Below are 27,734 nucleotides of genomic sequence, written 5' to 3' on the forward strand. Positions count from 1 at the left end.
CAGAGGCTCTTCCCTATATAATCCAGACATTTTGGTCTCTCCCTCTCTCTTCTCCTCATCTCTCTCTGTGCTTTTCCCTTTCTCTCTCCCTCCCCTACCACCCCCCTTCTTCATGGTGACTTCCCTGGCCTTGGTCCTTGGGGGCCAGTAACTCACCTGAGAGCAATTTCCCAATAAATCTGCCTTAGTATCTAATATAATGTCTTAAATTGGCTCATCTCACTGGTGGCAGAGAAATAACCTATCACTAGGCAGCTGAAGGATGGAAGAATGGATGGTTGGATAAAGGGAAGCATGGATGGATGGGTAGATGGATGGATGGAAGCATGGGTGGGTGGATGGACAGATGGATGGATGGATGAATGGATGGAAGCATGGATGGATGAATGGAAGGAAGCATGGATGGATGGATGGATGGATGGATGGAAGGATGGATGGATGGATGAATGGATGGAAGCATGGATGGATGGAAGGATGGATGAATGGATGAACAGATGGATGGATGGAAGCATGGATGGATGGGTGGATGGATGAATAGACAAAAAATGGATGGATGAATGGATGGAAGCATGGGTGGATGGATGGATGGAAGCATGGATGAATGGATGGGTGGATGGAAGCATGGATGGATGGATGGATGGATGGATGGATGCACGGGTGAATGGATGGACAGATGGATGGAAAGATGGATGGATGGAAGGCTGGAGGGCGTGAAGGTGGCGAGGTGGAGACGTGTAATACTGGCTGGGTAGGTGGCTGACTTCATGAAAGCAGGAATACACAAGCTTTTGTTTGATTGATATTTTCTTGGGGGTGCTCAGGCTGGAATCAGCCCCTTGGCATCCTTAGCAGCAAGGGCTACATGTGCACATTATCTCTGGCCAGCTGGAATTACTAAGTAATTCCAGACCAAGTGGCTGGGTAAACAGGAGGAAGATTCTTCCAGAACTTCTGTGAACACTGGACTCTCCAGGCTTTGATTAAAAACAGTTTATTATGCCATCACAGAAATGCCATAGGGAGTGGAGTGGCTGCTGCTGCCGCAGCCGCCAGCATCCACTTACCTCCATCCACAACTGCCAGAGCTGAGACAGGGAGGAGTTTCACATTACATGACATGACTCAGGTTCCCCAACACAAGTGCTGATTCGTATGTCCTAAGGGAGCGGTGAGAATACACATTCAAGGGATTCTTTTAGGAGCTATGAGTTCAAACAGGCCTCCAGTCACACTACTTCATGTTCTACTTCAAGCTGCAAGTCGGAAGCTCTGTAAAACAAGAAGTACAGCTGTAAGGAGCAGGCTTTCAGCCCCTCCCTCCTGCCACATTTCTGGGAGGTGCTGGAGATGTACCAACAACTTCGGGGACAAGCAGCCTTGAGGCCTGAGACAGCGCCCACTCAGAGCCAGTCATCCTGTTGATGGTAGGCAGGGCCGGGATGAGAGCAGGTGACATGAGGTGAATGTGATTGGCATCAGGGAATGCCAGGATGGTGAGTGTACTGGCTAGTTTTGTGTCAACTTGACACAGCTGGAGTTATCACAGAGAAAGGAGCTTCAGTTGGGGAAATGCCTCCATGAGATCCAACTGTAAGGCATTTCCTCAATTAGTGATCAAAGGGGAAAGGCCCCTTGTGGGTGGGGCCATCTCTGGGCTGGTAGTCTTGGATTCTATAAGAGAGCAGGCTGAGCAAGGCAGGAAAAGCAAGCCAGTAAGGAACTCCATGGCCTCTGCATCAGCTCCTGCTTCCTGACCTGCTTGAGTTCCAGTTCTGACTTCTTTGAGTGATGAACAGCAGTGTGGAAGTGTAAGCTCAATAAATCCTTTCCTCCCCAGCTTGCTTCTTGGTCATGATGTTTGTGCAGGCATAGAAGCCCTAAGACAGGGAGGGAGGCTCTGGTAATCCCAGCACTCTGGAGGAAGGGGCAGAGGAATCAGAACCAAGGTCTGCCTCGGCTACAGACTTTGAGCATTGCCTGAGTTTCGTGGGACCTGGTCTCAAACACACAAACAGGAAAAGAGGGGCAGTGCCCCAGGTCCTGAGACAGAAGCAAAGGTCCAAGAGAGCTATGGAGGCCAGTGTCTGGTGGACTCCAGGGAGGGGAAGATGCTGTATAAGGAGACAGCCTGTTACCAGGAAGTGCCACTCATTACACACTCACCAGACACTAGTGGTGTCTGGTAGATGATGCTGTCAGGGTAGAAGTGGGGCTGGCTGTGCCCTGCAGAGTGTTCAGTTAGCTTCCTCATCTCTGCTGCTCCATGCCATGGGACATTCCAGCCAAAATGTCTCCAAATGCATAGTTTCCCATTCCTACATGTTCGAGTGTGTGTGTGTGGCTGCACATGCATGCTGTACAAGCTTTGCAGCCAACCACAATGAGAGAAACAGGTGCTCTGGGAGAGAGCATGGCCTTGGGGACTTCCACTTGGGGACACAACCTTGCTATGGGACATTCTCTAGAACTCATGACAGACTGAGATGGGGTGTAGGGTAGCCCAGTCTGGCCTAGCTTCTGAGCTGTGCCCTTACCTCCTGTGTGACACCATGTCCAGTTTATGGGCTGTGAGGGATGAAGCCCAGGATCCAGCCTGGCAGGCCAGCACTACCAACTGAGCCCCAGTCCCAACCCCATTGGTTTGTTTTGTTTTGGCTTTTTAAAAACACTGTCTTGTATAGCTAAGGTTAGCATTGAATGTCTGATCCTCCTGCCTCCACCTCAGAGTTCGGATAACAGGTATGCACCATCATCACACCTGAGTGACCAAAATTTTTTCTAGTTACTGAAGATCACCCAGCTGAATTTTAGCTGGCTGGATTCCTCTTGAATTGACTTCAGGAGCTGATGAAAAACCAAGGGTATATACCAGGGGCTGGGGCATCCAGCCCCCTCACAGGCTTGGGTGGGGTGAGGGGCTAAGTGAACAACCTCCTCACCTGGATTCCATCTAAGGCACCATCTGGAGGTCCAGGGGGTCATAGGGTGACACCCGCATATCCTGCAGCAGAGCTTCTAGGCTGTTCCTCAGCGTGGCATAGGGTGGCTTCTCCTCGTAATTGAGGGCCATCACCACCTTCAGGTACTCCCGCAGGGTCTCTGTGGTCAAGACACCCAAAAGCACAGGTGAGGCCCAAGAGGTGGTGCTCGCAGCCCCCTGTGCTCAGCGCCACTGGGAGTCCTTGTATCTGCTGTCGGTGTGTGAAGCATCAAGGGAGCAGCAGTGGAATGGTAAACACCAGAGTGCTCAGTGGCCAGCCATCACCAACCCTCACCCGCTGCTCATCCTGTACTACTTCCCAACAGATTCCTGAGCAAACCTGTGGGCACCTCTAACACAGGGCCTGCAGGTTCCAGTCGAGGCAGGAATGGAATGTGAGCACAGAGCACAGAAGGAACCACTGAGCAGAGGGAAGCACTGGGCATCACATCACGGTGACTGACCGGCATGAGTGGCAGGCAAGCCCCATGTGCAATTAGATGTCCTTTAAACATTTCTTTCTTTCTTTCTTTCTTTCTTTCTTTCTTTCTTTCTTTCTTTCTTTCTTTCTTCCTTCCTTCCTTCCTTCCTTCCTTCCTTCCTTCCTTCCTTCCTTAAAACAATTTATCTTTATTTTATGAGCACTGGTGTTTTGCCTGCAAGTGTGTCTGTATGAGAGATCTTGGATTTACTGACAGTTGTAAGCTACCATGTGGATGCTGGGAACTGAACCCAGGTCCTCATGAAGAGCAGCCAGTGCTCTTAACTGCCAGGCCATCTCTCCAGCCCTTAAAAAAATTTTCAACCATTGGAAAACACAAAACAGTATTAAGTTCATGGCAGCAGAAGAACAGGTGTGCTACACTGCAGGAAACCATGGAGTTGGCCTGGTCTTGTTACCTTGAGAGACATGCGACATGGTTTTCATACTCATATGTCTTTAAGAGTCCATGGCTCCTAGGGCACAAGGTGCCTTCCAGTTCCTGAGGGATCAATGCACTCCCTCAGGCAGTAAGGCACGCAGGCCACTTTGTGTTTCTCTGTATGTTCCCTTAGAAGGCAAGGAAGCGTGGAATCCTGCCATGACAACTGGTCTCAGACACTAATCTCATATACTCTGTATAGCTTGCAAACACCATTGTATCCTGGCAACTGCACATATATAGATCCTGGCAAATGCCACTATATTCGGTTTCTTATAAGGGTATAAAAAGTGTGATTACTTTCAATAAAGTTGTCACAGCCTCAGTCTTGCTGTGACTCCTTCAACCTGAGCCTGGATCCTAATCCAGGCTCTTGCCAGTTATACAAGTAATTTTGGCCCTCTAAGTGCAGGTGCTTATACCACACAGGTTAGAAGAAAACGGCTCTTTTTAAATTTAATTTGGGGGAGGGAGGAGTCTATAGAGTCTCACTCTGGCTATGCATGGTGGCGCATGCCTTTAATCCCACTAGTTGGGAGGCAGAGGAAGGCGGATCTCTGAGTTCCAGGACAGCTAGGACTACACAGAGAAATCCTATCTCAAACCAAAACCAAAACCAAACAAAAAGTTTTACTTTGTAGCACAGGCTGGTCTTGAATTCCTTAGTCTCTCAAATGCTGGGAAACAGGCCAATACCATGATTAACATTTTGTTGTTTTGTTTTTCTGAGACAGTCTCTATATAGCGCTGGCTGGCTCAGAACTCACAGAGATCCACCAGTCTCTGCCTTTCAGATGCTGAGATGGAAGGTGTGCACCACCACTCCTGCCATGATGGTACCTGTAAAAAGTATATTGACTTTTATGTGTGTATGTGACCGGATGAGTGTGTGGAGTGCCCTCAGACAGCAGGAAGTGTCCTGGAGTCAAGCAGTGTCAGTGTGGGAGCTGGACTCAGATCTCTGCAAGAGCAGCAAGCGCTCATAGCTGATGAAGCCTCCATCCCAATGGTACTTTTCCCTAACAACCATTTACTGTGTGTGTGGACATCAGAGCTCAACTTGTAGTAATTCTTTCTTCTCACCACGTGGCTCTTGAGGGAGTGCCTGTACCCTCTGAGCCATGCCAATAGCCCTACCGTGGTATTCTTAATTTTCAGGTGTATTTATGATACATATGTGTACTGCTCTGTACGTGCAGGGCTGTGTGTTGAATGAGACACACATACACATACAAAATAAAATAAATACAAGTTAAAAAAAAAAGCTTAAAAAAAAAAGTACGCGTATGTAGGCATGGTGCTTGCCTGTGATCCCAGCACTCAAGACCAGCCTGGGGACCACAGCAAGTGTGAGGCCAGTCTAGGCTGGTATAGGAGACCCTGTATCAAATCAAATAAATACAATGTATAGAGTTCAATTAAAATAACTGAAAAATAAACTATGTGTACAGGCAGGGGAAACAGCTTGGCTCATTGGTGAGCGCTTGCCTGGCATGTACCAGCCCTGGATTCCGTTCCCAGCTTCGAACAACTCAAGGACTGTGTAAATGGTTGCAACCCTGCTACTACTGGGAGACACTGAATATTTTTACTGAATATGTTTGCTTGTGTCCTACAGGAAGCATACATAACACGAGACTGGGCAAACGAGGAAAAAAACATGGCAAAGAAAGGCCTCCAAGCCGCGAGGCTTGCTGGCACCTCCCCCTTTAGGACATACCTGAGGCCCTGTTCCAGCGGCCACATAGTCCCACGAGGGGCTCGGGGCTGTCCAGATACCTTCAGGGGAGAAACATGTGGGACAGGAGAGTGATGTGTTAAGATGAAGTGTCCTCTAAACACATACACACACCCCACTTAGGAAAGACAGACACGACTTCAGGCTCCTCCCTCAAGGCCCCTTTCCTTCTGCTTCTCTAGTTTAGACGGTCAGGCTGGCTCCTATCATTCATCTGATCTCTCCTACAATCAGCCAAAAGTTCTCAAGCCCCACCCTCCTGCTTCTCAGTCCCTACTATGCTCCTGACCTGCCTATGGATCTACTTCAGGCTTCCTGCTTCTGTGTGTGTTCCCTCAACTGCTCACTCTTTTCTCAGAGATCCCATCTTCCCAGGAACCAGCTACCAATCCCGGAGACAGCCAGGAAGTCTGACCTCTGTTAGCACCTCAGTCTCCTGTGAAGGCCATCTTGGACCTTCAGGGCTTTCTGCTGTCCTTGGTGCTGAAGCAATACCCCAGGCACCCAGCAGATGGCACATTTCCTCACAATCGAGCAAGCCCTAAGACCAACACTTAGTCATCCCTGGTTCCGAAGTGGACAGCATCGAGCCTCCTTTCAAAGTCATCTGTGTGCTTCGATTTCCAAAGAGGAATCCCTGCCGCTATCCTAGGTGCTGAATGGCAGTTAGGAGGCACCAACATGGGTGTGTAGCTGTCCTCGGTGCTGAACGCCAGCACACTGCTTCCTTCTATCACTAACAACTGTGTAACTGCCAAGTACAACTGCCAAGATCTAAAGACTCACTGAGTCTTTACCTCCTAATCCTGGAGGTATGGAGGCAGGGTGACTGACTGGAGCTGTAGGCCCTCAGACTACAGCCTGTGAATAAGTTGTGGTGTGTTTCATGCAATGAGCATGAAACCCTGTACAGAGTGCTTACTCCCTAACTGTGTATGCTTGTGACTCAGGTGCTGCTTACATAGCAGTCTACAGTGGGAGAACACCAGGGCTCACATGGCTCACAGAAGTCAAGGTCACCCAGCACCCAGAACAGTGGGCCAGAAGCCGACCCTGGGCAGCACGGTCCCAGAGCCCAAAACTGTCTCCTGCTAGAATGCATGGCAGAGAATTCACATGAGGCTGCAGAAGGCTGTGGCTCTCTTGAGTGGCTGCCTACCCATCCCTTCTGCTCCTCACAGGGGTCTGAACTCCTCCCCTATCAGAGGAGAGCTTGGGCTAGTACAGGGTGCTGCAGACCCTCACACTCACTTCTGCTTCTGCCTAGTTATCTTTTCAGTGTTGGGAAGGCAATTTGTCCATGGCAGGGACCCATAAAGCCACTTGAGCATACAGTAGCCCAAGGTCTGGAGATCGCTGCGGCGGGAGGGTCCTGGGGAGAAAGGGGGAGAGGTGGTGGTTTAGTCTAGCTGTCAGACCTCTTCATGTGTCTACCCCCAGCTCTCCACTCCAGCTGTGAAAACCATCTTAGCCATCACTGCTCAGTCCCTGGCTTCCCTTATACTCCCCAAGACTCTCACATACTCTGCTGCTGTCACCCACTCCAGTATCCCATTGCCCTGTCTGCTCATCCTCTGTTAATACAGTTATCAAAGGAGCCCTGGGTGCCTGTGCACCCGGCCTGGCCTCTCATCTCCCAAACCATTCATTTCCCCACATAGTTAAGTGGGAAGATTGTGGTGCTGAGCTACCTCATCATAGAGGAGAGAGAACAGGGCACTTTCCTTTTGCCTCCTAACTCACTCTTCAGATGGCTGCGCACTAAGATGCAGTGCAGGCACTCCCCTGGGCAGGGACCTTAGTCTGATGGAAGCATGTGTGCTGGCAGAGGGATGGTCATGACACAGATTCAGAAAGAGGGGCTGGGGGACCTGTGGAAGGCTGTCAGCCCTCTTCGCACATTTTCCCCGGATAGCCTGCTCCTCTTGTTCGGTGCTTAATTCCCATAAGACTACAAAGATCTCATGCTCCAGTAGTGAATGGCCCACGTTTCTGTACTGCCCTTCCTAGGTGACCCTAAAGCAGCACTCATCATCTCTCAATTCTGCCAGATTAGAAATCTGAACCTCTGGAAACATGAGATTCCTGTCCAGCTGTTCACGTTCCTGGGTTCTAGATCCCATATCCCTACTACTTAAAGGCCACCATACAGCCCTCCTTGGTTTTGAAGAAGAGAACAAATTCCCTTTCATGGCCAGGACACCCCTACAGTCCCAGTCCCCACTAGGGGACTTTTATGCTCCTCTACTTCTGGTGTCTATTATGCATGATCCAGAATGTGGAAGCCATGGGTGTGAGCGTAGCACGTAGGAGGCATGTCATGGTGGAGCCACTCTCACCGCATCCCTTGTGCAGGTCCATGCTAATGAACTCCAAGTCCCCATCGTGTGGACTCCTGCTGCCTTCTTTGTAGGCCACGTGTTTGCCACCTGGGCAGTATCGGTAGGTGAAGCCATAGCCCACCAGGGTCACCTGTGGACAAGGAGGAGGCACACAGACCTGAGGTTAGGGCTGCAGACTCCAATGTGGCATAGATGCCTGTGTCAATCGCTGCCTATCTAATCCCAGCAGCTATAAAGGGGGAGGCATGGGGCTAGCTATGACTGCAGGAGGCCACACGTGAATTCAGCAGCATCCCTACTTTGGGCCTCAGCTGAGATGCAACACTATGGTGGACCAAGTGTGGAGTGGGGGCTGCTAACATTGCAGGCTAAAGAGTAGAGAGCAATGGAGGGGAGACAGGGAGAAGACAAGATACATCTTCCACAGGCTGGAGAGATGCCTGAGCAGTTAAAAGCACTGGCCGTTCTTCAGAGGCTCTGCGCTCGATTTCCAGCACCCACATGGTAGCTCACAATAGTCTCTAACTCCAATTTCAGGGAATCCTACACCCTCACAAATATACACATGCACGTGAAACATCAATGCTCATAAAATTAAAATAAATAGTTCTTGAAAAAAAAAAAGATGCACCCTTGAAAGGCATGCTCTTGGGCCCCACTCCTCCGGATTCCCACCACCTTGTAAAGACACTTCCAAATGATGGCGCCAACAGTCGAGAAGTCCAGTGTAGAGTCAGAGCCCTTTGATCAACTCACACACAAAGCCCAACTCTGAACACTAAGTGGGAACTGAGCTTTCAACACACAAGTGTTGTTGTTAGTTAGAACAAGCTTAGTTCTGACCGTGCTTGAACTCCTAGCACTCCACCTGCCTCAGGTCCTAAAGCTCCACCAGCACATGTGCCTTTGGAGAGACTCATATCCAAATGCTAACACTGGTTTTGGAGACCCCTCAAGGCCAGGCTAACCTGAAACTGTATGTAGTTGAGGATGACTGAACATTTTTGTTTTGTCTGAGACAGGGTCTTTACACAGCCCTGGATATATTGGAACTCACTATGTAGACCAGGCTAGCCTTGACAAACTCAGAGATAACCTGACCCTGCTCCCCAAGTGCTGGGATTAAGGCATGCACCATTGCAACCAGCTTAGGGTAACTGAACTCCTGATCCTCCTATCACCACTCTCTGAACGCTGGGATGATAGCTGTGTGCCGATATGCCCAGTTTATGTAGTGCCAGAGATGGAACCCAGGGTTTTATACACGTTAGGCAATGGAGCCACATCCCCAGCACCACAAAAGTATGTGTGTGTGTTGGAGGGGTCTCACTCTCACCTGGCTCAGATCCTCTGGATTCACAAAGACATTCTCAGCTGTCAGGTTCCCGTGAACATACTCGTTTTCATGCAGATACTCCAGAGCATCCAGCTGGAGGAAGGAGGTGTTGAGGTGGGATGACAGAGCAATGACAAATGGGGAAGGGGCAACGCTGTCAACCTGGGACCATCATTGTGAGTGGAGTACCTTGCCAAGTTCTAGGGTAGCATTCACTGTGGTGGCAAGCCTGTGAAGAACTCAGCAGTCAGCTGGTGTGTGGCTTTTCCTCTACCTCCTGTGCTGACTTAACGTTCCCCTGCAGCTGCACTGCACTGCACCCTGCAACTGCACTGTACTCTGCACTGTCAGAGCTCTGCTAAGTTTTCTAAGAGAGAAGGCAAATGGTTAAACTCCACACTGGGGGTTCTAGGTAGGCGCTCTGCTGTTGAGCTACATCCCTTCCCAGCAATTTCTGCCTGTCTGTTCAGCTCCACCTTTTACAGGAAGCTTTAGAGTGCTGTGAGGACTCATCTGAGTGTCAGTCACATCCTGCTTATCTCTGCAGACACCTCCTTGACTCTGGGGCTGAGACATCCATCAAGTACCACTTGTTCTGTTTCTAGTCTCTCCCTCCCCTGGCCAGGATGCTCTGCAAGCCCATCTTCTTCCAGCCGAGCCTTCATCTTGCCTCTAATCTTCTTAGTCCAGCTCAACTCCGCATGGCTTGAGGGTCTTTCTGCCTCATCTGCCCAACTTTCTCAGGGATCCCAGTATCCCCTGCTACTTACCTGGAACTTGCAACTCTGTGATAATCGCTTGCTGCTCTCTGCACACATCAACCGCCCCTCTCCCCACTATATACTGAGCTACAACATTTACCTCACCCAACAAGTACATCACTCCCTTGGTACTTCTATCACTCCAGCGATGTGATCCGACTTCTTCATTAAGCATGGGTCATTTCTAAAAACCAACTGTTTGCCAGAGCCCTATCCACCTAACTGTGAGAATGAAGTCATGAAGACAGGGCTGGCTGCCCTCTGTTCCACCCCAGCCAGAGGAAGCTTGGTATTTGGTGACTACTGAGAGCATGAATGAGTCAATGAATGAATATGAGAGTAAGTGAATGAGTGACATCTGTACAAGCTGTGGTGGTCTGAATGAGATGTCCTCCAAATAGTCTTGGGTATTTGACAACTTGGTCCCTAGTTGGTGCAACTGTTTGAGAAGCATTAGGAGATGTGGCCTTGAGGGAGGTGGGTGTTACTGGGGTTGGACTCATGGTTTCAAAAGCCTCCTGCCATTCCCATACACACTCTGCCTGTGCTCTGTGGCTGTAAGGTATGAGTGCTTGGCTGCTCAGCTGCTCAATGACTGTTACTGCCACTCTGCTATCATGGACTCATCTCTCTGGAACTGGAAGCTTTCTTAAGTGATCCTTTCTAAGGGGAGGTATTGATACTAACATCCTGTTTCCTGATTGGTTCTTGATTTGTTAGTAAAGAAGGCTGGGGGACAATTGCTGGGCAGAAAGTACAGGTGGGACTTCCAGGTCCCAGGGGAAAAAGGCAGATGCGAGGAAGGGGAGGGAGCTTTTTCTGCCATGCTTTGGAGGAAGAAGAACACAGCAGTCATGAGAGGTCTCGGGGAGAGCTTGGGCCTATGGACTCCACTACAGGCAGGTGGCCAAGGCTGCTTGGCAGGGGCTAAGTGGGACTAGCCACTCAGCTTAGGGCAAGTGGAGAGACGGAGATAATAAACTGGAAAGGGCACGCTTTTCAATGTGGGAGGTATCTGCCCCCAGCAATTGTGTCTAGAAGGTAAGTTGTAAAATGACAAGCTGTGTGTGTCTTTTATCCTCAGGTTCAGGGAAATTGGAGAGGATTGGTAGCAGGGTCATCCCCAGAGCCAGAGGTGGGCAGTACAAAGGGAAGGTGGGAGGGGCCTGAGCGCAGTCCATCATGGCAAAGGCAGTAGTTTTTTTTAAAACTACACACAACAGTCCTTGGTCATAGTGTCTTATCATAGTAAGAGAAGAGTAAAAGATAGCCTTGGCCCAAGTGATCTCCTTAGCTTGGGAAGTTCTCTTCCATAACACCACGAGTCCTTGTCCTAGTGCCTTGCTACTTTCCACTCATCCTGAGAGTCCAAGCTCACAAGCCATGGCCTGCGCCCTCTGTTCCAGGCTGAACCTCCTGGCTGATCTTACAAGGCATTGTCACCCCCCGGGGCTAGACCACTTGCATTCTGCCCTCTGTGTATCCCATCCCTGAAGATCACTTTATCAGCCTGATGGGGAAGTTGGGGTTTAAAGAGGATGTGGGATGGTTTTGAGGTACGTACCAGCCTGCAGGCCACCTGCAGCACACATCTCTCTGATACCACATGCTTTGGGTTGTCATCCAGGGCTGACTGAAGGCTCCTCCCCAGGGTAGGGAATACTAGGAACCTAGAACACAGAGGACCTGTGGAGCTGGAGATGTGCAATGCCAAGCCCTGCAAGATATTCTATAGGGACTGGGCAGTGCTGGCAAGCCAGGACAGTAGTCTCCATCAGTGCTAATCTACAGCTGTGTGTGCCTGCTGTTGGGTTCACTGTCCCGCTTTCCTGTAAGTTCTCACACTGCAGTTAAGGGGACTGAGGTGCCTCACCCCTTAGTTCTTACCCAATCCATAAACAAGTCCATTTACTTCTGCCAATGCCCACATCCTGGTTCTAGGCAAGCAAGGAGCATTTTAGGTGTCTCTTAGCCCCTGCCCTCTGCTGTTTCTTTTCCCTTTCCCTCTGCTGCCCAGATTGAAAAATTAAATGAAAATTTAAAAAGCACAATTACAGGACAGTGGGGCTTTGGTCACCTGCTGTTCTGCAAGTGAAGCTGAATAAACTCAGCATTTGGCAAGCTGGACCTATGCTAATCATGAGGCACAGTCCCATCCTGAGGGAAGGCAATCCCTTTATCCTCGAGAAATGCCCATCCATGCCATACAGAGACCAGCAGGCGGGGGCGGCGGGGATGGCAGGGGCGACCAGCAAGTGAGGAGGCTCACCTGTACTTGTCCTGGTGAATGCCAAAGCCGATACAGGTGGGGATGGCCAGGAGTGGGAGCAAGAACTGCTTCTTCCACTTGTTCACTGCAGGAGGCAGAGACTCGGGGTCAGATCCATGGCCAATGCCAGTCCCAAAGAAATAGCCTCTGCTTAGGCCAGAAGCAGAGAGAACCCATACAGACTCTAGGTCTCTTTATTGGTTCTCATTGGTCTGACAGCCTTGTGGTGTCAGGGAGAAGAGGTGGGGACAGGTGGGCACATCTGTGGTCCATGTCTACAGGTGACTTCTGAGCGAGCATGCACAAAGCTGGCACAAAGGGAAGAGGGTAATCGCAACAGGGCAGGGCTTTGATGGGCTCAGTTGGCAGAGTGCTTTTACATTAGATAATGTTCTATCCACAGCACTGCATAAAAGCTACTGTGGAGGAGCACACTGGTAATCCTGTTACTCAGGAGGCCAAGGTCTTCCTTGGCTACATTTCTAGTTCAAAGAACCCAGGACTTCATGAGACTGTGTCTCAAAAACAGAAAAGAAGGGAGGTGATCTCTGAGTTTACAAGTAAAGCTGACAAGATTAATAGAAGTCTAGCCAGCTACAGCATCACTGGGCCCCTGTGCTACTGCAGAGGACTGTGTGTGTGTGTGTGTGTGTGTGTGTAGACCTGGCCAGGTACAGGTGAGCAGGGAAACCCATGGGGGCCAGCATCTCAACTACTACCTATGAGGTGAATCCTTCCCACCAGGCCAGTTTCAGGGCAGCAATACAACAGGACTGAATGCAGCTGGACAGGGGCGGAGCACGCAGAGTAGCATTTCCACAGATTTATACAACCTGTGCATGGCTCACAGAACACAGAATAAAATGTGAGTAATTTTGTTTTGAATGTAACCAATTTGGTTAAAAGTTTCCCTAACAATTTATGATGTCACAGCCAGCACACAGTGTTCACAACAGTCATCGCGTATTTCTTAAGAGCTGCTACAGGCCAGGCCCACCTGTCTGTCCTCTGAGGTCGGGGGGCTGAAGGTGATGGGGGCTGGCTTGTGTGTGCAGGAGAGATGCACACTCAGGCCTTCGGCCACTTCATAAAATACCTCGAGGACCCTGTCACCCAACCCAACTGCCCTGCCCAGTCCCCGTGGAATACCTTGCAGAGGCTTGGCTACTCTCTGAAAGAAGTTCTGCTCATTGAAAAGGCGCCCATCCTTGGAGTCCTGGGGGTGACAGGGGAACAGAACAGAGACTGTCACACCCAACTCCCTTAGACAAGGGCCATAGATTCCCACAAGACCTCACTGCCGCCTCAACAGATTCAGTCTCTTCCTGTCCTACACCAGATCCAGTTCCTGGACTGCCACGACTGAGCAGGCTTTGCTTCCTGGTGCCCAGCAATCTTTGATTATTTTATGGTAAAATCCACGCATTTGCCCCCAGATATGTGGCCCTCAGCTAAAAACCTTAATTTTCTAGCCTCCTTTTCAATTAGGCATGGCTTCATGATCAAGTTCTGGCCAATGAGGACATGACCAGAACTTCCAGGGAGTTCCAGATCAACCTAGCCTATGTACTGAAAACCTGTCAAAAACAAACAAACAAAAATATGTATCAGGGGCTGAAGGAACAGCTCAGTGGTTAAGAGCACAGGCTGTTCTTGCAGAGAGCCCAGGTTTGGTTCTCAGAGACTATCATCAGGCAGCTCACAACCACTTGTAACCCTAGTTCTAGGGGGGCTGGCACCCACTCCTGGCCTTTGTGGGCACCAAACATGCAAGTGGTACAGATATACAGGCAGTCAAAATACTCCTATACATAAAATAAATATATATATTAAAGACTGGGTCTTTTTCATATATATCTATACACACATCTCCATCCTTCCATCCATCCATCCATCCATCCATGAATGAATCAGCCAAGCCTAATTTTTTAGTTATACATAGTACTCTTCCTTGGTTCTTGTTTTTGTTTTGTTTTGTTTTGTTTTGAGACAGGGTTTCTCTGTATAGCTCTGGCTGTCCTGGAACTCACTCTGTAGACCAAGCTGGCCTCGAACTCAGAAATCCGCCTGCCTCTGCCTCCTGCGTGCTGGGATCACAGGCGGGCGCCACTACGCCCGGCCTTTGTTTTTTTGTTTTTCTCCCTTGGTTCTTATGACCACAGTGTTAGACACAGCGAGGTTTCTGTCCAACACCCTTCTCCCTTTCTCTCTTCTCCTGGTCTCCCTTCCCTTCCCTTTCTCTCTTCTCCTGGTCTCTCTCCCTTCCCTTCCCTTTCTCTCCCACCTCTACATCCCCTTAATTCTTCTAGGACATGGCTTCATGTATCTAAGGCTGGCCTCAAACTGCTGGTGTAGCTGAAGACTGTGAATGCCTGATTCTCCTGCCTCCACATTCTAAGTGTCGGGATGACAGGCATGCACCATACCTGGCTTGTGTGGTGCTGGGAATGGAGCCTGGGACTCTGCATGCTGGGCAAGTACTATACCTCCTGAGCTGCATCTCCAACCTCTCCTTTCTTCTTTCTTTCTACCCACCTCTCTCCATTCCTTTCTTCTTATCTGTTAAGTCTGGAATACAGTAGCTACCTCAAAGGCTTGCTGATAGAGTCCAGGGACAGTGCATGGGGCTCACTTAGCTGGGCTCGGCAGCAGATGGCACTAGGTCTTGGGGTTCCTGCAGAGACTTATTTCACCCTACATCCTCTTGCTCATGCTATCACTCTCTCCACTTCCTGGCTGCCACAACTGGAGCTGCTCTTGGCCACACCCCTCCCACGTGATTGACAAGAGAGCTGCACTGCTTGGCAATGGCTTCCCCATATGACAGACTCATAGTTCTGAAACCAGGAACCAGATAAATCCTCCCTCCCTTGATGTGCTTTACCGACATTTTGTCACAGTGACAAAAAGGTGATAAATACAGTAGTGACAATCACACTCTATGTATGAGGTGGGCAGCAGAGGAAAGGTAGGCACAGGAAGCTAGCTGTACTGATGCAGAAACTTGAAGCTGACAGGGGACGGGGTTCCATGGTCAGGAAACATCAGAGGCAGATGTAAGGACAAGCCTCACCTCTGCTCCCCAGTATGAGGAAGGAATGTGCCCAGCCAGAGTCCCACGGCTATTCACAGACCAGGAGCACCCTGTTTTCGGGGAGGGCTCGGTCAGCGGTCAAGCATGAATTTGAAAAGCCCCACACCTGCCTGCCTTTCTCAGCTGCTTGCTCCTGGACCACTCACCAGTTTGAGTGAGAATCTCCACTTCTGGGTCCTTGATTCAGAGGGGATGGCAGAAGTGGGCTCAGCTGTGGAATGGCCAGAGAGAAACATTAGAACAGAAGGGGAGTGTCAGGGCCTAATCCTCGAGCTGCTCATAACCAAGGACCAGTTCTCTGGTTCCCATGGGGAAGTGCACACTTGGTGCTCAGCAGCTGCCCTTCATGCCTTCTGCTTCCCTATCTTCCTTCCTCTCTTCAAAGTTGCAAGGGCTGAATCTAGAGTCTTGTATTAGCCAACTGTGATACATCTGTCAACTTGACACAACCCAGAATTAAGTGGAAACAAAGTCTCAGTGAGGGATTGTTTGTACTGGTTTGGCCTGTAAGGGAGTGTCTTATTTGATGTGGGAGAACTTAGTCCATGTAGGTAGCTCCATTCCCTCGGCAGGGTTTCCTGACTGTTAAGAGTGGAGACAAGCTGATCACAAGTAAGCAAACACGCATCCAACCCTTTTCTTCATTCTTTATGGCTGTGACCAGTCCCCTCGAGTTCCCGCCTTAATTTTCAGGTTACTATGACCTGGGACTGTGGGCTAAATGCACCTCCTTCTCTCAAAGTGGCTTCCTGGCAGTGTTCTGACACTCCACCACCTCCATCACACCCCCAGCTCTGATGCCTCATTGTGACCATCAACTTGATGGGCTTGAGGAGAGGCAAGGCTGTGCAAGCACAGTTCTGTGTGACTCTCTGATGACATCAGAGATTAGGGGGTCCTCGGGGCTCTGACCTGAACAGTGTGTTAATCCTTTGAAGGATTCAATTATACTGGCATCACTAGGGGATGGGGCTAAGCTGGAGGAAGTGGTTGTGGCATGGCCCTGAAGGCCATCCCTTGCCCTGGTCACTCCCTAGAATGCTCTGATTCCTGGATACATAGTCTGGGCTCCTCTGCTCTATGGTTCCTCCCTCCTGAGCCCTAGCCCATCTTTCCCCCTGAACTTGCTGTGCTTGGGAATCATACTTCGTCTGTGTGGTGCTGCATGGCCTGGAGCATCCCTGTGCACTGGGACAGTGTGTACCTTCATAGAGAATGCCTTGGTCATCCCGGATCTGCAGGGCCCCCAGGGTCCAGTGTTTCCCATTCTGGTCTGTCAGCTCTGTCCCTGTGGGCAGAGCCTGGAGTGAGGTGGTCACCCGGGTCCGCTTCAGAGTCTGAGGGCTCCGCCTGTTGGAAAGTGGGCTGCCTTTGGGAGTCAGGGATCTTCTCCGGGTGCCTGCAGGGAAATGACCCCATAAAGAGAAAGCAGAATGGAGCGAAGCAGTGCCCAGGACACTGCTCCTGATTTTGTTCAGGAATTTTTCCTGACTTCCCACAGAGCAGAATCTTTGCTCCACAATACTGGAGACTGTCATGAATCAGGTTTGGACTCCTCCCAGTGTGGTAAGGATTGTGACTTAGACATAACCCATCAGAATTGAATCTGAGATGAAGCATTCAAGGCAGATAGTGGGGCCAGAAGAGGGATAGATGGCTGGCAGAAGTCAAAGGAGGATAGCACATTAGAGAAGGGTTTTACTGGTTACAGACATTCACCCAAAGTGTCCTGAAATGGGTCTTGGCTATGTGCTGAGCTATGCAAAATGCCCAGAAATGTGTTAAGACTCAGGCTTGATCTTGAAGGGCCACCAGACAGGCTCTCTTGCCCAACACTGTTTGGAAAGATACAGAGGAGTCCTGTATGGTCCTTTCCAAGACTATGCAGGCCAGGAAAAGAGGCTGCAAGGGACATGGGATCATGAGTGATGAGTAGATCAATGAGGGCATGTCTGCCAGAGGCAGCAGAGAAGCCCACACATTCAGGAAGCACTCCAAGAGATCAGGCCTCTGAACGGTCAGGGTGGGTGAGTATGGCAGGCCAGCTGGAGGTGAAGGCACACTGGTCTGAGGGAATAGATGAACAGAGTTTAGAGGTGGACAGCCCCTCAAGTGGCCTTTCTGTTTACAGGGACCTGGAGTCAGAAACACAGTATGTGTTGCTGCCTTGTTGGAGTAGGTGTGTCACTGCAGGAGTGGGCTTTGAGACCCTCCTCCTAGCTGCCTGGAAGCCAGTCTTCTAGCAGCCTTCAGATGAAGATGTAGAACTCTCAGCTCCTCCCACACCATGCCTGCCTGGATGCTGCCATGCCCCTGCCTTGATGATAAGGGACTGAACCTCTGAACCTGTAAGCCAGCCCCAATTAAATGTTATCTTATAAGGGTTGCCTTGGCCATGGGGTCTGTTCACAGCAATGGAAACTCTAAGACAATGTGGTTTACATGTCAGACTAGACATGGCTAGAGAAAGAATTTGTGAACTAAAAGATAGAGATGAAGAAATTACTCAAAAACTGAATGTAATGGCATATTCCCATAATCCCAGTACTTGGAAGGCTGAAGCAGGAGAATTGCTATGAATTCCAGGCCAGCTTAGGCTATATAGTGAGAACCTATCTCAAACAAACAAACAAACAAACCAATGAAATTGTCTAGAAAACAAACAGAATGACAAAAGTTAGCAGATGGAATAGGTACTGTTTGTGGAGTGATGAGAGTCAAGGCAGAGACCATGGACTATGGGCCATAGGTCCACTTGGGGGGTGAAAGGTATCTATGGGGATGGACAAAAGGGACACTGGAAAGATGCTGGGAAGAGGTTCAAGGCAGGAATGACTGGCTGGTGCTTCAGCTGGAATACCAGCAGTCTTTTCTTATAACACTGTTCTAATTTTTAGATTTTATTTTTAATTATGTCTATCTGCCTATTTGTGTGGGGGCTGTGTGTTTGTGTTTGGTTTCTGTTGTCTGGGTGTTTTCACAGGAGTCTAGTGGCTGTGGAGGACAGAGCAGAGCACTGATCTCTAGGATCTGGAGCTACAGGTGATGGGGAGTTGTCAGACATAGATACTGGAGACTGAACCTGAGTGCAAACGCCTAACTGCTGAACCATCTCTCCATCCCCTTGCCCCCCACCCTGCCAAACCACCCAGACAAGGACCAGTCCCAGCTCTCACCTGTGGCCCTGTCAGGAGAAGTCAAGGTGTTGTCTGACCCAGAACTGTCACAGTCAGAGTGGAGGGAGAGTGGGAGAGAAGTGACAGTGTGCGACCATTTCACTTTCTTGGGAGAGGTTTCAAAACTGGAGTTCAGGTTTCTCCTGGAGCCTAAAGGTGAACCAAATGCAGATTAGCATTCTGAGGGAAGGGCCATCTGTGCACGGCGAAAGCCATGCTTTGCTCTGATTTTCGCAGGACAGCTCTGCTCTCTGCTGCCTACTGATGGAGAGCGCTTGTTTCCTGCTGTCTCTCCTCCACTAGCCCAGCCTCTTTATTCACATCGTCCATCACTTGTCATTCTGATGTCTTCTGGCCAACTTCTTTTTTGAAAATATTAATGTAGTGTATTATTATAATACAATGTAATACACTGTAATACCATGGGGTACTTGTGGAGGTCATACAGTGACTTTTGAGAACTAGTTATTTCTCTGCACTGTGGCTTCCAGGGACTGAGCTCAGTTCTTCTACAGGTTTCTGCAGCAAGTGCTTTCATTCTCAGATCTATTCTGCTGGCTCAGCAATTTGGTTTTGTTTAAGAGAAAGATTTTCAGCAGGGCAGTGGTGGCGCAGGTCTTTAATCCCAGCACTTGGAAGGGAGAGGCAGGCAGATCTCTGAGTTTGAGGCCAGCCTGGTCTACAGAGTGAGTTCCAGGACAGCCAGGGCTACACAGAGAAACCCTGTCCCAAAAAACCAACCAAACAAACAGAAACACAAAAAGAGAGCTAAGGCCTTCTTAAACTCAAGAAGGTTACAGTTGTTCTCCCTAGGTCTCCTAGGGCTGGGGTTACACATATGTGCTACTGTGGCATGCTTTTGAATAAATTCTCCAGCTCTTTCTTCTACTTGAAGTGGAAACTTCTACTTCTTTGGAAAGTCAGTTGTGTCAAATGCTGGTTTGCTGGGGCACACAGGTGAAAGGCTGTTTTCCTGAAGCAGACCCAGGTGAAAGGATGTTCTGCTACAGACATGTGAAAGGGCCTGTGATGAAGGAGTCTATGTATGACCCCACAGACAGTGGGAAGAGCACAGAGCATTGGTTTGGTCTGTTCTGCCTCGCTATTCTTCCCTAAAGACATGCATGTATTGGTTCTCGTTGTTTAGCTCAACTTGTGATAATACCACCACTGAGAGAAACTTGCCCAAGAACTGCTCACGAGGATCCTGTGGCAGCTGCTGCTTCACAGGGCTCACCTCAGGCCACCAGGAAGACTGGCAGTTTCTTCAGGATTGAACTACAGCTGCCTGGTGTCTGCCTGCCTAGAGGACTGGTCTGCAGCTGCTGAATCGTATTTGGTGTTTGCTACAGGACTGAACTGTTGCCCAAGGAGATCAAGCTCGCTCTCAAAGAGCTATTGCTGAACAGGTCCACTCCCCCCCATCCTAATAGCTCTTCTCTTCCACTGCCTCTGATGAGTGGAGGGCTAGAGGAGGGGTTGGATCCTTATTAAAAGTAGGCTGCAAAAATTTTTGCCTACATCTACTTCATGAATTCTCTCTCCAGCTGTGTCTAGTCTGGCATTTAAAGCATACACCTTCTTACTGCATAATTATGTACACATATATGGACTTAAAGCACTTTTATTACATTCTGCAAACATATTAAACAACTGAGCCATCTCTCCAGCTCCATTTCTGTCTTACACTTGAGACAGAATCTCACTCTTTAGACCTGGTTGCAGCTGTTAATTCTGAGTGATTCAGTGATTGCAGACTCCTTGAACTTCTTTATAATCCATGTGTATGACAAGTGGCACACCCCTGTAGCATGGCAGTTGTCAACTGCCATGATGATCACTGGAAAGCACCATAGAGGCCATGGATAAAGTGGAATTTTTGGGCTTCTTTGGTGACTCACTTGGGTCATGTGACACTTTCCTGGAAACTGTCTTAGGAGAGGATGTTTTGCTGAGAACAGACAGGTGGGGTTTTCCTGGAAGCTGCCTGGTGAAAGGGCATGTGACGTTTTGCTAGACAGGATGCTTGAGAGGACATGTGATGTTTGCAAGGGCTAACCCGACAGGCAGTGGAGGATGCTGTGGCATTAGTTCCCCTTGGAACTCTTTGCAGCTGGTGGCTGGGCTTTGCTAATGCTGGTCTTCAGTGATGACACTGTGGCTTTGGTTTGCCTTGCCTTTTTTTGCAGATCATCATTTGTCATGGTAGAGGGAAACACACCAAAGAACTTCTAGAGCTGTTCCAAAGGCTTTTTGCTGCTTCCAAAGACTTGGCAGAGCCTCAAGGTTTCCTCGGGATCCAGCTGCTGTTGCTAATTCCTGAATAGTGTTTGCACGTGGATCGAGCTACGGCCACTGACTGGTGTGAACTGAACTGCTGATGTCCTGACAATAAAGACTGGAATTGCCCCAAAGAACAATTTCTACAGTTCCACATTCTCCTTTGCCCTATTAACCTTTCTTTTCCACTAACTCTGGTGAGTGGTAGCCTAGAAGGGAGGTTAAAGCATTTAAGAATCATTATTAAAGTAGGTTGTGAAAATGGAAGCCTACACCTGGCAAGATGGCTCATTGGGTAAAGGTTCTTGCTACTGAGCCTAAGGATGAGTGTTCAATCCTCAGGCCCCACATGGGAGAGAGAACACAAACTCCTGTAAGCTGCCTTCTGAATGCCACATGTGTGCTCTTGAAGAAATGTGCACTGAACACTCAGTGTTTTACTATGCATCCAACATAGTCCAACTCTGGCCTTGCACTGTAAGTGCATTACAGTCTGCTGAGGAGCTGGGACTGTGTGGAGGGGACAGGGCTACACTTTACTGAGTTCAGCCTGGTGTGCTCCTGCTCACTTCAGCTGCATCTCCATCCTCTAAGACACAGCTGCACCATGTCCAGTCAAACTGTTTGCTAAAGAAAAGTGTCACCTGCTGACCCCTGCAAAAGAAAAAGTATACCCATGTCTACCTCTTGTAGGCATACATTTTTTTGCAATCTACTTTAATAAATGTTCAACCTCTCCTCTTGCCAGAGTAGAAGAGAAAAGTTAGTAGCATACAGAGAAGTGAACCTGTTTAGCAATAGTTCTTTGGGGGTGACATTAATCTTCCTAGACAGCAGCTCAGCCCTGTAGCAAACACCGAATCAGACTCAGCAGCTGCAGACCAGTCCTCTAGGCAGGCAGACACCACATGTGAACCAGCAGCTTCACTCCAGTCCTGAAGAAACTGCAAGAGCTGCTGAAGAGGCAAGCTGTCACAGGAACCTCATAAGCAGTTCTTTGGAGAGTTTCTTTTAATGGCAGTGTTACTACAGCGGAGCTCAGCAATGGTCTTCGATTCAAGGCGAACCAATGCATGGGTGTTGTTAGCAAAAAATAGTGAGACAGAGCAAACCAAACCAATGCTCAGTGCTCATCTCCCACTGTCTGTGGGGTCATGTTTATACTCCTTCATCAAGCATCCTTTCACATGTTTGCTGTGTCAGAACATCCTTTCTCCTGGGTCTTCTTCAGGAAAACATTCATCCCTGTGTCTGTTTTAGCAAGACATCCTTTCACCCGTGTGCCCCAGCAAAACATCATTGGACACAACTGACTTTCCAAAGAAACTACAAGTTTCCAATTCAATCTCTGCTTCTGCAACCGTGCTTAACCGTAACAGAAACTTCCCTTCTTGTGATCATGAGACCCAGAGAGCACCCTGACAGTCACATAGTCAGGGATTTCAACACTGACCAGCTACAGGAAGCTGTAAGAATCTGCAGGACTGGGCATACAGGAGCTGTAAGAAACTGCAGGACTGGGTACACAGGAGCTGTAAGAAACTGCAGGACAGGGCGGGACTTCCTGGTTCCTACCTGGAACGGATGACACATGAGGCGTCACGGCAGGCTGGGTGCCTCCATCCTCCTCTACAGGCAGGGCCTTGCCACAGTAAGGGCAGAACTTGAATGATACCTTGACACTTTTGCCACAGACTGGACAGAAGGAGATCATGCTGAAACACAGAAAGGGAGGGGACAGGAATCAGAATGACACCATCAGCACAATATGAGCTGAGAGTAACGGCAAAGGCAGTGTGCAAGCAGATGGAGGCCGGATGTCACCCTCGGGCCGGATGTCACCCTCGGGTACTGCTCCCCAGGCACCACCCACCTTGTTTTGTGAGGCAATTCCTCTCACTGGCCTGTAGCTTGTCAAGTAGAGAAATCTATCTGGTCCTCCTGTCTCTGACTCCCCAGGTTAGGATTATAGGTGTGCACCATCATACCCAGATTTTTCTGTGAGTCCTAAGGTCTTTATGGTGTCTTAGCTTTAATTATCAACTTCACAACTAGACTCAGTCAAGAGGAATGCTTCAATTGAGGAATTGTTGGATCAGATCTGCATGTGGGGGGATTGTCTTGACAGATGTAGGAGGACCAGCTCACCGCAGGCAGCACCACTGCCTATTAGATGGTCCTAGGCTATATAAGAAACCCAGATGTTTCTGGAGATTTGGCTCAGTGGTTAAGAGCACTGACTGCTCTTCCAGAGGTCAGGAAGGACAGCCAGAGCTACACAGAGAAACCCTGTCTCGAAAAACAAACAAACAGCCGGGCGTGGTGGCGCACGCCTTTAGTCCCAGCACTCAGGAGGCAGAGGCAGGCGGATTTCTGAGTTTGAGGCCAGCCTGGTCTACAAAGTGAGTGCCAGGACAGCCAGGGCTACACAGAGAAACCCTGTCTCGAAAAAACCAAAAAAACAAACAAACAAACAAACAAACAAACAAAGGACTTATTCAGCTCCTAGCTCAGGTCATGAAGGCAGGGAAGGCACAGTGGAAGCTTGCAGCTCATGGCGGTGGCACTGGGAGCATGTGGCTGTGATCGTTCCCATTCCTCATCCTGAGGAAGCAAAGAGCCGCGCCCAGAAGCTCCCTGTCTGTGGCCTTCTGTCTGCCAGCTCTGCTGTAAGCCCAAACAGCTCACGGCCCCAGACCACCACCACCAGCTGGGGAAGGGCAGTCAATCACATGGACCTGTTGGGGATGTGTCCCATTGAAACTACCATCGGGTTTGCCAAAGGCATAAATGCTGGGAGGTTTTAAATTTTCTTTGTTCATGTCTCTTTCTCCTTCTCCCTTTAGGTATCAACAAAGTTGAAGCTTAGATGGTGACTCTGGAACCACCAAATCAAAACTGGATGTGGGCAGCTGTCCAAAGGTGGCACCAGGGAGACTTGGGGCTGTTTCCACCGTGGCACTGTATAGCCTAGACTGGAAAATAACCCAGTCCACTTGACTTACTTCTTATATAAAAAGTGGTTTGGAAACCCCTGGAGGTTTTATGTCTGTAAACTCTATGTATGTGTGTCTTTTGTTTGAGATAGTGTTTTAATTACTTTCTTTGCTGTGATAAAATATCTGGACAAACGCAGGTTAAGGCTCCCAGTTCAAGGGTACAGTTCATCACGGTGGAAGCCACAGTAGCCTAGCTGATCCCTGTCACGAATGCTCAGAGGCTTGTCTCCCAGGTGATCCTATTAGTCAAGTTAACCGTTCCATCGGGTCTTGCTGCATAACCCCAGTCCTCTGCTGATGCTGGGATAACAGGTGTCACCACCACACCTTGCTTTGCTGGTGGACTTTGGTCATCCTACGTTAAGCCCATTTGATGGCCTCTTGGAAGGAACAAGTGCCTGACTAGGTGAGCCTTGCCACACCTTGCTGGATCAAAGGAAAAGTCCACCTGCAGCCGTAAGAGAGGAGACAGTAGTGCTGGGCTGTTGGTGGGAAATAGGCCGCAGAGGCAACGGTACCTTTGTGGACTCAGGGTCTGGTCCTTGGATTACTGGGTTAGACACTCCATCTCGACAACAGCCTGGAAATGAACAAGGATGGAGACACTGAGGATCACTCCGCAAGTGGAAAGTTCTAACAGATACTGGGCAAATAGCCAGCAAGTGCTACTTGAATGCTTATTCATTCATCCTTTAGTTTAAAACTCATTTTAGGTTTTTTTGTTTGTGTTTTTTTTGTTTTTTTGTTTTTTGGTTTTTCGAGACGTGGCGTGGTAGTGCATGCCTTTAATCCCAACACTTGGGAGGCAGAGGCAGGCAGATTTCTGAGTTCCAGGACAGCCTGGTCTACAAAGTGAGTTCCAGGACAGCCAGGGCTATACAGAGAAACCCTGTCTCAAAAAAACCAAAACAACAAAAAAAAAAAAAAAAAAAAGGGTTGAGGCTTAATAGTGATGTATTTGTGTGTCAAGTTGACAAGGGGTAAATTGTTCTGGCTGGTTTTGTGTATCAACTTGACACAGCTGGAGTTATCACAGAGAAAGGAGCTTCAGCTGAGGAAATGCCTCCATGAGATCCAACTGTAAGGCATTTTCTCAATTAGTGATCAAGGAAGGAGGGTCCATTGTGGGTGATGCCATCCCTGGGCTGGTAGTCTTGGTTCTATAAGAAAGCAAGCTGAGCAAGCCAGGGGGAGCAAGCCAGTAAGTAACATCCCTCTATGGCTCTCCATCAGCTCCTGCTTCCTGACCTGCTTGAGTTCCAGTCCTGACTTCCTTTAGTGATGACCAGCAATGTGGAAATGTAAGCTAAATAAGCCCTTTCCTCCCCAACTTGCTTCTTGTTCATGATGTTTCGTGCAGGAATAGAAACCCTGACTAAGACACCAGCACACCCTGGTACCGACTTCTACAGTCAACATGATGAAACCCATCGGCTTCTTAGCTTCAGACCAGAATATCCTTGCAGGTTCTCACCTGGAAGCAGATGCTCAGCATGGCCCTGAGCTGGCAACATCAGGCTTTTCACCAGGTAGCCTCTATCTCTTCCAGCCTATCACAGCTGTCATCTCTCCCTCTTTACTGCAGTCACATCCTAACTACAATGACCATCAGCCTCGGCACCTTGTCACCGTGGTCTGTTAACCGAACAGTGGTCACAATGATCCAGTTATAGTCAGTTCTGAGGGTAGGCTGGAGGTCTCGGGGATTTAGAATGCACTGTTCTTCCAGAGGACCCAGATTGGGTCTCCAGCACCCCAGTCTGATGGGTGGCTCACATCACCTGTAACTTCAGCTCCAGGGGATCTGACACCCTCTTCTGGCACTTGCAAATTCATGCCATATACACAAACAGAGCCCATGACGAGTGCTGCGCCATCTCTAATGATGGTAAACAGGCACAGCCCTGTGGGTGAGTCGTCAGCAAATGAGTTCGGGCAGGCAAGCATGGGCTGAATTGCAAGCAGAGAAAGCCTCTCTCATTTTCTAAGGCATTCTAGATGCAAACATGTAGATAAGATACCATAGAAAAAATATTATACAATTGACTGCAATTTCTGTCTGGCACCTCAACCAAAGTTAGAATGTAAACTAGTTGTGCAGAATTTAAAAATACTCATCTTTATGATCTTTAATTTTGTGTATGTGTGTGTTTGCATGTGGGTATGTGTAAAAGGTCTTTGCTACTTTGTGAGGTTTTTTTTTTTCCTGCCTTTATCCCCCCTTCTCATTTCACCCCCTCCCTATCCCTTGATAGAGAAAAAGGGACAGAGGGAGAGAGATCGAGAACTCTGAATCTAATTTCTTCTTTGAGCACAACTACTAACAAACTGCAAACACCGCCCCGCTGCCCCACCAAACAACTGTCACTGTCCCCAGTTGAGGCCCTAGTATTTATATACTCTCTGAGAAGGTCCCAGAATTCCAAACGTCACACATTTGTAGAAACTATGTGCAGCTGGCACATATGGCAAATCATGAGCTGCTGGAGCAGAAGGCAAAGCTTAGTCAGCTGTGGGGAAGCAGCCCCATAGCCCCACTCCTGGGATTGAAACAAAAACATATTCTTAAATTTCTGTGTTTTTTAAAGAAATGAAAATTCCAGAATTTTCAGTACAGATATGTGCATGTGAACCCGTGTGAAAGCCAATCCCTGATTCCCTAGAACTAGGGTTACAGGCAGTCATGTGCTGGGAACCAACTTGAGTCCTCCGGAAGACAGTAAGCACTCAAATATTGAACCAACTCTCCAGTCCTTAGGCAGGGCTAAATTGTTTTTTAAAGACAGTGTTTCATGTAGCCTAGGCCCACCTTGAACTTTTGATCCCCCGGCATTTGAAACTCCTAAGTGCGGAGCTTACCCAAGCATACATCCAGCTTTAATTAAAATGAGGTGCCTGTTACTATGTAGTCCATCCTAGGCTGTCCTGGAATTCACTATTCTCGAAAATCCTCCTGACTCAGCCTCCCAAGTGCTAGAACATTACTGAATTTAGAGCTACTCCTAGGGGAGGTGGCAGTTTGGGTCTATAATGCAGTAAGTGTCTGTTGCGCAGATCCTTGCATACAGTAAGTGCTCGGATCTTGAGTGTTGAGGTCTCCTGTCTAAGGTTGCACATTCAGTTCCGACTACTGATACTCAAGTCGGCTTTTATTATGCACCCATTTGTTTAGTTCATTTATCCTACGTATGAACATCAGCTTGCTACCATCAAGTATGCTCCGGATGCAGGAACGCAGCACAGCAGAGGACCAAAGTCTAAACTCCTCCACAGGTGCGGAACTGACACTTCCCTAAGTAGCAGAGACTGGACCGGGGCCCCACAATCCGAAAGAAACCAGTGGCGAGGTACCCCTGGAGGAGGAGCGTCTGACATTCCTCACAGGCTCCGCCCAACACCTCCCCGGCAAAACAGAGCAAGTGGGTGCTCCCCCCTCCCGCCCCCAACCCCAGCCTCGGTCGGTCCTCAGGCGGTGACGTCACAGGCTGCCGGACCGAGCGGCCCCTCATCAGTGTACTTGAGGGAAAGCCGTGGGTGCCGTGGGTGCCGAGGTTTCTCACGGCGCGGACTCTCGCTCCGACCCGGAGCAGAAACTTGGACTCACCTTTACAGTTGCCCCACAGAAACTTCCGGGGAGGGAGGGCGAAGGAAGGGCTGCGCGCGCATCCCCTGGCCGGCCGTGCGACAGCAGCGTCCAGACGCGGCCTATTTCCTCTAATACAGGGCATCCGGACACGCTGTGCCCTGCTGGAAACTCCATTTCCCAGAAGCCTGAGCGACACTGATTAGTCCATCCCCCTAATTGCTCACCGTTTTTCCCGGCCTTCTCTGGGGTG

The 27,734-nt window shown here is 49.2% G+C and overlaps 1 protein-coding gene across 3 annotated transcripts; it reads right to left on the reverse strand.

Moving 5' to 3' along the window:
• Nucleotides 1–975: 975 nt before the first annotated feature.
• On the reverse strand, nt 976–27,733 carry Vrk3 (VRK serine/threonine kinase 3). 3 transcript variants are annotated; one of them, XM_021167312.2, is made up of 15 exons: nt 27,709–27,733; nt 24,417–24,478; nt 22,475–22,614; nt 18,620–18,769; nt 16,648–16,842; nt 15,590–15,654; nt 13,499–13,565; nt 12,350–12,434; nt 11,645–11,750; nt 9,320–9,412; nt 7,981–8,113; nt 6,893–7,013; nt 5,624–5,682; nt 2,940–3,099; nt 976–1,269 (listed from the first exon to the last, which is right to left on the reverse strand). In XM_021167312.2, the coding sequence occupies exons 3-14, from the start codon at nt 22,611–22,613 to the stop codon at nt 2,951–2,953; spliced, it is 1,362 nt and encodes a 453-aa protein (XP_021022971.1). In that variant the 5' UTR covers nt 22,614; nt 24,417–24,478; nt 27,709–27,733; the 3' UTR covers nt 976–1,269; nt 2,940–2,950. The 3 variants fall into 3 exon arrangements, with proteins under 3 accessions (XP_021022971.1, XP_021022970.1, XP_021022972.1); XM_021167311.3 differs by lacking the exon at nt 27,709–27,733 and adding an exon at nt 27,503–27,648; XM_021167313.3 differs by lacking the exon at nt 27,709–27,733 and adding an exon at nt 27,416–27,440.
• Nucleotide 27,734: the final 1 nt, after the last annotated feature.

The sequence above is a fragment of the Mus caroli genome, unplaced genomic scaffold, assembly GCF_978045245.1.
Source record: "Mus caroli unplaced genomic scaffold, Mus_caroli_1 scaffold_8, whole genome shotgun sequence".
Classification (NCBI taxonomy): domain Eukaryota; kingdom Metazoa; phylum Chordata; class Mammalia; order Rodentia; family Muridae; genus Mus; species Mus caroli.

What these genes read in the sequence shown, in the direction of transcription:
- Vrk3 (XM_021167312.2), bottom strand. Translation starts at nt 22,613, where the DNA reads ATGATCTCCTTCTGTCCAGTCTGTGGCAAAAGTGTCAAGGTATCATTC. An exon ending in AGTAGCCAAGCCTCTGCAAG is followed by an intron (nt 12,435 to 13,498) that starts GTATTCCACGGG and finishes TGCCTCCTGCAG; the next exon opens with TGAACAAGTGGAAGAAGCAG. An exon ending in ATAACTAGGCAGAAGCAGAA is followed by an intron (nt 5,683 to 6,892) that starts GTGAGTGTGAGG and finishes TCTCCCCTGAAG; the next exon opens with GTATCTGGACAGCCCCGAGC.